Source organism: Bufo bufo, chromosome 9 (assembly GCF_905171765.1).
Source record: "Bufo bufo chromosome 9, aBufBuf1.1, whole genome shotgun sequence".
Taxonomy (NCBI): Eukaryota; Metazoa; Chordata; class Amphibia; order Anura; family Bufonidae; genus Bufo; species Bufo bufo.
The window spans coordinates 63,170,325-63,182,467 of NC_053397.1; the positions used below are offsets into that span (position 1 = coordinate 63,170,325).

At 43.0% G+C, this 12,143-nt stretch overlaps 1 protein-coding gene across 1 annotated transcript in view; it reads left to right on the forward strand.

Annotated features, from left to right (window-relative positions):
• Nucleotides 1-6,662: 6,662 nt before the first annotated feature.
• LOC120978901 (calcium-activated chloride channel regulator 1-like) overlaps nt 6,663-12,143 on the forward strand; it is a 44,000-nt gene continuing 38,519 nt past the window's right edge. The window contains exon 1 of the mRNA XM_040407319.1: nt 6,663-6,821. Within this exon, the coding sequence (XP_040263253.1) occupies nt 6,663-6,821 (159 nt within the window). The remainder of the gene's footprint in view (nt 6,822-12,143) is intronic.

Here is a 12,143-nt window from a genome sequence, read left to right on the forward strand (position 1 = left end):
TTTTTTTTTTTTATTACAAACAACAACCTCCCACCCTCCTTCCCTCCCCCCAGAAGAAAAAAAAGAAAAGACAAGTCAAGATCTGAAGCATAAAAGCCAAACAAGTGGAGTGTTATATCAAAAGATGTCATTTATTATAAAATATAAAAATTGGAGAACAACAGGATGTTATACAGTTACACGTGTAACTGTATAACATCCTGTTGTTCTCCAATTTTTATATTTTATAATAAATGACATCTTTTGATATAACACTCCACTTGTTTGGCTTTTAGTTTACTCTGGATGTGGTACAAGTGGTCACTATAGCTGTCTAAGTTGACAGAGCTGCCTTTTTGTAGGTTAAAAGATCTGAAGCATCTTGCATACATTGGAATCTCTACAAGATAAATCTAAAAGATCTCAGGCATAAAGAAAAGTGGTTTTGTTATACTTGACTTCCTTTTTCCTATTCCCGTTGAACAGTGTCAACCTTCAAACTTACACATTAGCACTACAAATAAGCTAAAACACCTCAGATTATACCAATAGATCTCCCAAGCTGCCTGCTACTCTGGCTTTCATGTACCATGATGTGTCAACAAATGGTTTCATAACCTCTTTTTTCTCATATAAGGTGAGTGACTTGTCAATAAATGGCCTCCACTTATTAATAAAGGACTGTATGGGTGATTCCTTGTTGCGCTCCGCATCCAATCTATCCATGTACATGAGCACTTTTACTGTGCCAATGACTTCATCCACAGTGGGCAGCTGGGGCTGTAACCATTTCCTCAGTATACATTTTTTTGCCGCCAGCAATAGGACATGTGGCCCCTTGGTGCCCACTATGGGTGAGTCAGCGTCCTCCTGGTCCCTAGGAATGAATTGGAACACGCACTGTTGGGGTATATCTTTAACTTCAATCTTCCAAGTATCTTTGACATATGAACATATTTGTTCCCAATACATTCTCAACTTACTACATCCCCAGATCCCGTGTAGAAGATCAGCTTTAAACATACCACATTTGGGGCAGTGTCTCAAGTAATGCGCAGGCGCATTGTCATAGGACAAGTTATAGGCATAGGTTGCCCTGTGTATTATTCTGAAGTGTGTTTCTCTCCAATGCTCGCTGCTGATGGCACATCTTATCTTATCCATCCCCTCACGTATTTTAAAGGTAAGTTTGTCATCGGTTACCTGTTTCTCCCATTCTTTAAAGACTGTTTGCGCAACCCCTTCCAGTTTAACATTCATTAGTTTTCTATATAATATGGAAATAGAATCCACGCTGCTCGCCTGGTTCATTAAACTAGCAAATCTAGTTATAGCTGTCTCAGTACCCAATGTATTTGATTGGGCTGCGCAGAATGCCCTTATCTGCAAAAACTGTAGGTATTGGTTTGGGGATATGGAGTATTTGGACTGTACTTCGTCCCAGGGTAGTAACTTTAATCCATTAACAGTCAATAAATCTCCTAGGGTCCTAACGTTTTTCCTACGCCAATTTTGAAACAGGCTATTAGATCTCCCCTGAGGGAAAGATGGAAGGGACCACAGTGGCATGTAGGCTGAGATATAGATAGGTAATCTATATAATTTTCTGACATGTTTCCAAGTCGCTATTGTGTCCCTAAGTATCAGAGCTTGTTTGGCACTCTCTGGAAGTAGCGAGATTTTGGTATGTAACAGAGCATGTAGGTCAAAAGGCGCCACTAATCCTTGCTCTAACGCCCTATCAGTGTAATGTGAGGTTCCCCATACCCAATCTCGAATATACCGCCATAGTGCTGCCAAGTTGTAGCCCCAGATATCAGGCAATTGTAGGCCCCCCTCCCATTTTAGAAGGGAGAGTTTCCTATATGCTATACGCGGTCTCTTCTTCTTCCACAGGAAAGCTACAAACGCGGACTGTAACTTATTAATGTCTGTGTGTTTCAATAAAAGCGGTATCGTTTGCAGCGGGTATAAGAGCCTAGCAAAACTTGTCATTTTAATGAGGCTTGCCCTCCCTAATAGGGTCAGCGGGAGTTCCTGCCATCTCTGCAATTCTTGAATAATTTTAGCTATGAGTGGGTCATAGTTTAACTTGTACATCATGGCCGGGGATTTTCTTATTTTAATTCCTAGATATTTTATATAGTCTCGCGCTACCGTGATCAGACCTTCCTCATACCTCTCTCCTAAACCCTTCCCCACATGCAGCAACTGACATTTCGTTACATTGATCTTATACCCCATGAAAGTACCCACTTTGTTTAGGGTATCAAGGACTCTTGACAAATCCTTAGTAGGGTTACGTAAAAACAGCAACATATCGTCCGCGAAACATGTCAGTTTAATTTCCTTATTCCCCACCTTTATTCCTTCATAAACATCCGAACTTATCAGGTGCCTAGCAAGTGGTTCAAGAGCTATGTTGAACAAAAGTGGGGAAAGTGGGCATCCTTGTCTCGTGCCTTTCTGGAGTTGGAACTTATCTGACAAAAAACCCGGGAGACAGATCCTAGCTTGCGGGGCGGTATAAATTCCCTTGGCAAACGCCCTAAAGGGGCCTTGAATTCCTATCCTATCTAGGACTAGATCTAACCATTGCCAGTTAACGTTGTCGAAGGCCTTTTCGGCATCTAAGGCATCCTGAGGAGCCAATCTTGGACTGCCAAGACTGTTCGTATGTTAATTGTAGCTGATCGGCCTTTCACAAATCCAACTTGGTGGGAGCCAATGAGTTTGGGGAGGATGTTAGCAAGTCTGTTGGCCATTATCTTTGCTAGAATTTTTAGATCCTGATTTATCAAAGAGATTGGTCTATAAGACCCCGGAAGAGTGGGATCTTTCTCCTGTTTGGGTATCAGTTTAATATGTGCCAAGTTACCTGAGGGCATTACCGTATGTGTTTGGATAATGAACTGAAATAACAATAGCAAACTAGGAACTACCTCTGGGTCCAGGGATTTATAAAACTCCGCTGCGAAACCATCAGGTCCCGGGGCCTTCCCATTTTGCAAAGACTTTATCACCAGGTGTATTTCTTGCTTCGTGACGGGAGCATTAAGCATTGACCAGTCAGGCTCCTCAATAGACGGCAGAGAGACCGAGTCCAGGAAGGAACGGCCCTCAGTAATGTCACAAGGGTCCTGGGTATATAACTGTTCATAATAGCTTTTAAATATCTCTAGTGTGATTTTTGGATCACTAGACAGATCTCCCTCACCTGTTTGGAGCCTAGGAGGTGGCAATTGTGTTCTCTTCCCTTGTGCAAGCCTAGCCAACAATCTACCTGACTTGTTCCCAAATTTGAAAAAATATGCTGAAGAGTGGTCTGCATGGATCCTTTCCAATTTTTCTGAATAGTGGTCATAGTTATGTTTAGCCGTAACCCATTTAGTTTTGTGGGCCTCTGTGGGGTTCTGTTGGAACTCTGTGTAGAGCGCTCTAAGATTATTAGTAGCTTCTAAAAATTTGGAACGTGTGTCCTTTTTTTGAGCTATCGTGTAGGAGATGATTTTTCCTCTTAATACAGCTTTTGCTGTGTCCCAAAAAAGGGAAGGGTTGTCCTGATGTTGCCCATTTGTATCTTTGTATTCCCACCACCATCCTAACAGCTTAGATTTAAAAGTTTCATCCATGGCTAAGTATCCCGAAAGTCGCCATAGAATATCTTGGCCCTTTGCGGTGACTTCTCTCAATCTCAATAATACCGGTGAATGATCGGAAATCACCATCTCTTCTATCTTCACCTTACTTACTTTGGTGGTCAATAAGCTGGACCCTAGGAAGTAATCTATCCGAGACCAAGCACATTGAGAGTGAGAGAAGTGTGTATATTCCCGTTCCATGGGATTGCAATGTCGCCAGATATCCGTTAACTTGGTCGCGTCTATCATACTGGGAAGCATGGACGTGGTCTTTTGCTTATCTGCTTTGCTAGCCCTAGTTCGTTTTCTATCTTCAAGGACCGAGTGTACCATATTAAGATCTCCTCCAAGTAACACTAGGTCATTGGAATCTTGCAAGATTCGCCATTCTAGATTCCCAATGAAGGGACCTGCTTGTACATTTGGAGCATAGACATTATAAATTGATAATGTCCCTGCAGGGGTTTCAATGGTTAGGGTTACCAACCTCCCGCTGTCATCCGCTTCTGTTGTCAGTATCTTATAATTTAGTTTTTTATGCAGCAACACTAACACACCTGCCTTTTTCCCGTCAGATGGGGACCCTATCACTTCTCCCACCCATAACTTCTGCATTCTTTTAAAATCTGCCGCTCCTAGATGCGTTTCTTGTAACAAAGCAATATCCACATGTAATTTTTTCAAGTGACGTAAGACCATCATTCTTTTATGAGGAGAGCGTAGCCCCTTAACATTCCAGGTCACTATATTGACCATCTTGATACTATGCTAATTTCTATCACAAGGTACGAATAGAATATCTGCAGTGCTATAAAATCCGTCTCCCTCTCTTCCCAACTTGAAAAACAAAATAACCCCTTTATTACCTAGGGTGATTGCGAACTTATAACTTTCTGACTTCACTTTTTTCTCGTCTATCTAGAGACTTCGCTATCTCTTGTCTTCCTGTGCTCAATTCCAACAATGGGTATACAATCCCTAACCGCTATCCGGAAGAACCTTTGCTCAGTACCCATAAAAAACTCTTTGGAATTATGTTATTTCCCGACTTAATACCTAGACAGGTGATCAATATACGGTTCCATGTCAAACATCTGGCGGCGGTTTAACGGGGTAGCTTACTAACATCCGCCAATGAGAGCCATGGAAGTCGTCAGTATCATAGATAAATAACAGATAGAACAGTTGCCATAAATGTGATAACTCACTGACATGACTACCAATTACAGGTAAGATCAATTATTCCCAGAACAGGTGCATAGCGCTTTAGTCTCTCCTGGAACGACGATCTTCAAAGTTCCGATTCCCTCGTCGGCGTGGTGATCTCGGCCTTTGTGAGGTTGGCCTGTCTCGCTGTGACGATGGTGGCCTTCCAGATGGTGTAAGCGAGTCAGGCGTCCACTCTGCTGCATCCTCTACTGTTGGCATATTTACACTTTTCTCGGCCTCCTCTGGTGTCATGAAAGTTTCTGCGGAGCCATCATCCGTAAACACTTTCAGAATCGCCGGGTATAGCAAAGCGAACTTTCGCTTCTTCCTTGCCAGATTTGAGCAGATCACTGAGAAAGCCCTTCTCCTTCTGGAAACCTCAGCGCTATAATCACCAAATAGTAGAACTTTATAGCCTCTAACATCGACCGGCTTCCCTCTCTTCTTGAAGTGTCCCAAAATGTCAGCTTTTTCTGCGTAGATCAGATATTTAACAATAGTGGGACGAGGCCTTGCAATATGATCACCGTCGTTGTGCTCACCATTTTGGTCCGAACGCATCGGGCCTACACGATGTGCCCTTTCCACAACACAGGGGCTGCGGATGCCGAGGGCCTTTGGTATGTCCACCGCACAAATTGACGCAAGCTGGCTGGAAGGTATCGACTCTGGTAGGCCAATAATTGTTATATTGCTGCGTCGAGACCGATTTTCCAGGTCCTCTAGTTTGTCGCGGAGACCCGAGGTGGACTGCAGCACTGCCTGTAGTTGCCTCTGGGACTGGCCCAGGTCATTTTCTAGCGAGCTGATCTTGTCTTCCAGCTCAGAAATCTGGGATGAGTGCCTAGATACATCGGGGCCTGCAGCTGCGACAGCGTGGTTTCCACTGCAGCCTCAAGCGCAGCTTTAATGTCTGGGGCTAAAAGTTTAGCAACTTCCACTGCCAAGGCTTTACATCCTACCCCTAGTCCTTGCAATACCTCGGTCTCCTGGTCGGGGTTCTCCGCGTCAACAGCCGGTTCAATGGCCTTCAAGGTGATGGGGGGAGGCTGGGATGAGGATCTGGCTGAACGCATGAGGAGATCTGCAGCACCCGCCATCTTGTCTTCCCCTGCTTCGCCCTTCGCGTGCCTGCGGTATGCCGGGCTTCCCACACTGGCACCACTTCTGGTCAGGTATTTCTCCATCCACTCCGGAGGAGATATAAGGCAAGTGAGTGGGGTTTGCACCCCTCTGAAAGATGCTCGTGGCTTTGTAATCGGTTCTCTCTTCCCCTGCTGCTTCACATACGAGCGCCGGAACCGGAAGTCCATATTTTCATTTTGACGTTAGTGAAGGCTTAGGCCTGTTTAACACTGGCGTTACCCATTCCAGAAGGCGGTTCCGGCATGGAAACAGCATGCCGGATCTTTAACTACCGTGTACAGCCATGCGCTGCCTGAAGTCCGCCCGACCCCATTCACTATAATATTAGTGACTATATTATATATACTTTTGCAAAAGTAATCTAACATTAATTATCCTAAAATTTATCCTAATGTTTGAGTGGTTTCTGACTCTTCCTATTGACCAGGAACTGCTTCAGATGTCGTAATATTATTATGTGGAATGCACGTTTATGGTGCCAACAGGAAGACATAACGTACTGAGCTTTTCCCTGTCAAATTATGAATCATCTCAAATCACTAGGACGTAAAGATAACCAATTTCAGACTACTATGTCATAAGCAAAGTCAATGCACAATTATTGATAAGTCATAAGAGTATATAAACGTTGCATACAAGGAAACAGTATTCATACCACATTTTACACAGTTCTCGTAATCGTTGACAATGGCACCAAGAAATATTTTTGCATTAGTTTTAGTTTTTTACTTCTTTGCCAAAAGTGAGTGTTCCATAGTAAAGCTCAACAATGGGGGATATGAAGATATAGTTATCGCCATCAATCCTAATGTCAAGGAAGATCTGCTGATCATTGAGAATATTAAGGTAAGAATTGGAATTATTTTAGATTTTAGTGTATGGTAAACATGATATTTATTAATCTTAACAAGCTGCTCATTTATATCTCTTTGGATTAGAAGGACAATGGAGGCCATGGTGTAAAAACAAAAACAGTTCAGTCATATTGTTTTTGCAAGCTAGCCTTTTTCTCAGTAGTGCATTTAAGCATCAAGTGAGCATCCCAACTCAATGATTGCTTGTCTTTGATTTATCAGTGCAGTTCACATGGATAAACATAGGTGATAAATATTGATAGAGGCCCAAACACTATTCAATGGAACACGTCCCCACTCCCTATGAGTATCCTTTTTAATGGGAAGGATACTCATAGTTAGTGGGGCACATTTATACTCTGTGATGGTGGAGGATACTCAAAGGGAGTGAGGCATATGTATACTCCAGAGTGGGGCAGTATACATATGACCCACTACCTACGACTCAGTCTATGAAAGATACAAAAATAATCAAAGAGAATGAATACTGTATCTTCAATATAGTTGTACTGAGTGACCCATACACTTGGCTACCACTACATACGTTCCCTCACATTAAAGCCCACAGACACATAGGAAAAAAGTCAGCCAACCTTTCTCTTACATGTATGGGGGCCTCCTGAATCTTTACTGACAGATTAATTCAGGATCAGATATGTTGAATTTCAACATCCAATTTTTTGCTCTGGCTTGGATAAGACCCCACCAGAGGTGACTGGCAATGCCTTAAGGCCCTTTACACTGCTCAACTGAGCAGGCGCTTGTTGGGAAGGAAGACAGCGGGATCTGCTGCCAACAAACTATGATTTAGGTGACCACATGAAAGATCGAATTATCAGCTAAACAAGTGTTTTGTTCGTTCATCGGGTAATCTTTACATTAGCAGATTATTGCTAACCAGTAGAGAGGAGTGAATTTTTCAAAATTTAGATTCGGCCGGGTCGCCGAATTTTTTGAAAACATTCGGTTTGATCCGAATTTACTTGCGGCGGATGGGAAGGAAGACATCCTGTGTTGCACGGAGATGGAGAGGGTCTTCAGATTCCTCCCGCACTATACGGACGTCTCAGAAATGAACCGCTGCTCCCGACAGAATCTCCTGGGAAGGTCATGGACCGTCCTGGTCATAGTAACATAGTAACATAGTACATAAGGCCGAAAAAAGACATTTGTCCATCCAGTTCGGCCTGTTATCCTGCAAGTTGATCCAGAGGAAGGCAAAAAAAACCCTGTGAGGAAGAAGCCAATTTTCCTCACTTTAGGGGAATAAAAAATTCCTTCCCGACTCCAATCAGGCAATCAGAATATCTCCCTGGATCAACGACCCCTCTCTAGTAGCCATAGCCTGTAATATTATTACACTCCAAAAATACATCCAGGCCCCTCTTGAATTCCTTTATTGTACTCACCATCACCACCTCCTCAGGCAGAGAGTTCCATAGTCTCACTGCTCTTACCGTAAAGAATCCTCTTCTATGTTTGTGTACAAACCTTCTTTACTCCAGACGCAGAGGATGTCCCCTCATCACAGTCCTGGGGATAAATAGATGATGGGATAGATCTCTGTACTGACCCCTGATATATTTATACATAGTAATTAGATCTCCCCTCAGTCGTCTTTTTTCTAACGTGAATAACCCTAATTTTGATAATCTTTCAGGGTACTGTAGTTGCCCCATTCCAGTTATTACTTTAGTTGCCCTCCTCTGGACCCTCTCCAGCTCTGCTATGTCTGCCTTGTTCACTGGAGCCCAGAACTGTACACAGTACTCCATGTGTAGTCTGACTAATGATTTGTAAAGTAGCAGGAATATGTTCTCATCACGGGCATCTATGCCCCTTTTGATGCAACCCATTATCTTATTGGCCTTGGCAGCGGCTGCCTGACACTGTTTTTTGCAGCTTAGTTTGCTGTTTATTAAAATTCCTAGATCCTTTTCCATGTCAGTGTTACCGAGTGTTTTACCATTTAGTATGTACGGGTGACTTGTATTATTCCTTCCCATGTGCATAACTTTACATTTGTCAGTGTTAAACCTCATCTGCCACTTATCTGCCCAAGCCTCCAATCTATCCAGATCGCTCTGTAGTAGTATACTGTCCTCTTCAGTGTAAATTACTTTACACAGTTTAGTGTCATCTGCGAAAATTTATATTTTACTATGCAAGCCTTCTACAAGATCATTAATAAATATATTGAAGAGAATAGGGCCCAATACTGACCCCTGATGTACTCCACTAGTAACAGTGACCCAATCTGAGTATGTACCGTTAATAACCACCCTCTGTTTTCTATCACTCAGCCAGTTACTTACCCACTTACAGACGTTTTCTCCCAGTCCGAGCATTCTCATTTTATATACTAACCTTTTATGTGGTACAGTGTCAAATGCTTTGGAGAAATCCAGATATACGACATCCATTGATTCGCCGCTGTCAAGTCTAGAACTTACCTCCTCATAGAAACTGATTAAATTAGTTTGACATGACCGATCCCTCACGAAGCCATGCTGATATGGCGTTATTTGCTTATTTCCGTTAAGATGCTCTAAGATAGCATCTCTCAGAAAACCTTCAAACAGTTTACCCACAACAGATGTTAAACTTACCGGCCTATAGTTTCCAGGCTCTGTTTTTGGACCCTTTGTGAATATTGGCCCCACATTTGCCATGCGCCAATCCTGTGGGACATTCCCTGTCAGTATAGAGTCCACAAATATCAGAAATAAGGGTCTGGCCATGACATTACTTAATTCCCTTAGGATACGGGGGTGTATGCCATCCTGTCCTGGCGATTTGTCTATTTTGATCTTTTTAAGTCGCTGTTGTACTTCTTCCTGGGTCAGACAGGACACTTTTAATGGGGAATTTATTTCAACATTCAGCATTTCATCTGACAGTTTATTTTCCTCAGTGAATACATTGGAGAAAAAAATATTTAACAGCTTTGCTTTCTCCTCGTCGCTCTCTGCGAATCCTCCCTCATTACTCTTTAAAGGGCCGACACCTTCAGATTTATACTTTTTAACATTTATATAATTGAAAAACATTTTAGGGTTAGTTTTACTCTCTTTGGCCGCATTTATTTGTTTTTTACATGTTCTATTTTTTTCCTTATAGTTTTTCAGTGCTTCCGTGCTACCCTCCTGTTTTAGTGTTTTATATGCTTTTTTTTTTGTCATTTATTGCTTTCTTTACAGTTCTATTTATCCACATTGGTTTATTTTTGTTCCTTAACCTTTTATTCCCATACGGTATGTACCTCTCACAATGAGCTTTTAGGATGCTTTTAAAGATATCCCATTTTGTGGCTGTATTTTTATTTGTGAGGACTTTATCCCATTTAGTTAGGCCTATGGCCTCTCTTAGTTGGCTAAATTTAGCTTTTTTGAAGTTTGGTATTTTTGTTCCTCCCTGTAGAAACGCTCTTTTGAATGATAATTGGAAGGTTATTACTTTATGGTGACTATTTCCCAGGTATCCCCCAACCTGCATGTCTGTTGTTCTGTCAGGTCTATTGGTTAATACTAAGTCCAGTATGGCAGTCCCTCTAGTCAGGTCCTGAACCAGTTGGGAGAGGTAATTGTCTTTGGTTATTGCCAAGAATATGTTTCCTTTATGAGATATACAAGTTTCAGTTTCCCAGTCTATATCTGGGTAGTTGAAGTCCCCCATAATAACCACCTCATTATGATTTGCCGCCTTGTCTATCTCGTTTAGTAGTAGATTTTCTGTGGACTCTGGTATATTAGGCGGTTTATAGTAAACTCCTATTAGTAATTTATTGTTGTTTTTAGCTCCATGTATCTCTACCCACAGTGACTCCACATGTTCATGTCCCTCACTTATATCTTCACGGAGTGTGGGCTTTAGACAGGACTTTACATAAAGGCAGACCCCTCCCCCTCTCCGGTTTTGACAATCTTTTCTAAACAGACTGTAACCCTGTACATTAACCGCCCAGTCATAGCTATCATCCAGCCATGTCTCAGTTATTCCCACTATGTCATAATCCTCCTCACACATCACTAATTCCAGTTCACCAGTTTTATTAGTCAGGCTTCTGGCATTAGTATACATACATTTGAGAGGTTTATGTATATTTTTTACCCTACACCTTTCCTTCTGAACTGTTCTAGTCCCTCCTTCCATTCCTCCCCCAGTCCCACTACCTTGCCCCCGGTCTCTATCTGCACTATCTTCCCCTTCTATAGTGTAATTACCCTCCCCCAGTCCCTAGTTTAAACACTCCTCCAACCTTCTAGCCATCTTCTTCCCCAACACAGCTGCCCCTTCCCCATTGGGGTGCAGCCCGTCCCTACGATAGAGCCTGTAGCTGATAGAGAAGTTGGCCCAGTTCTCCAGGAACCCAAACCCCTCCTTCCTACACCAGTTCTTGAGCCACTTGTTAATTTCCCTAATCTCCCGCTGCCTTTCTTGTGTGGCCCGTCGTACAGGTAGTATTTCGGAAAATACTACCTTTGAGGTCCTTGCCCTAAGCTTTTGACCTAAATCCCTGAAATCATTTTTAAGGACTCTCCACCTACCCCTAACTTTGTCATTGGTTCCGATATGGACCATGAACGCTGGATCTTCTCCAGCCACTCCCAGTAATCTGTCAACCCGATCCGCGATGTGTCGAACTCTAGCGCCAGGAAGACAGCACACTGTTCGGCATCCAGCATCTATTCGCCCCGCTAAAGGATTATTTTGAAAGTGTGTAGAAACCACATGGGGCCCCAATGTGGCAATACCAGCTCCCATGCCACTGTCCTCATCACTACTTGCCCGCCTAGTGGAGGAAGCGGCGGATGTCTCCTCCACATCTTGGCTTGCCAGTAGCTGCTGACTGTCTTCTAGTAGCTTGTCCTCACTGTATAGTGGAGTTGAGCCCACAGCATACAATGCTTCCCTGGCTGAGGGAACAGAAAAGGACAGAGGCAGGTTGAGTACAGGTGAGGGCACATGGCCTGATCCCAGCCCATGCCAACTAAGGGTTGGGTCTGACTAACCCACTGATTTTTGGCTGGGGGTGTCTGATGTCACTTGCGACGAAGTTGAAAATCGAGTCAACCATTTAAGAACCGCTGGGTTGCTGGTCAAGACACGACCACTAGCTGACACTTGGAGCTCAGGCCTCGAAGTGACCCCTGCTGCCACAGCCCCTTACTTTGCTTCGACCTTTGCCTGCACCAGAAACATTTAGGCCTCTGCCATTCCTCTGTGCAAGGCCTGGCACTTCTCTGTCTAACATACTGTTAGATCAAATAAATTAAATAAAAAGGAAATTAAAACACCCCAAAAAAGTCTAATT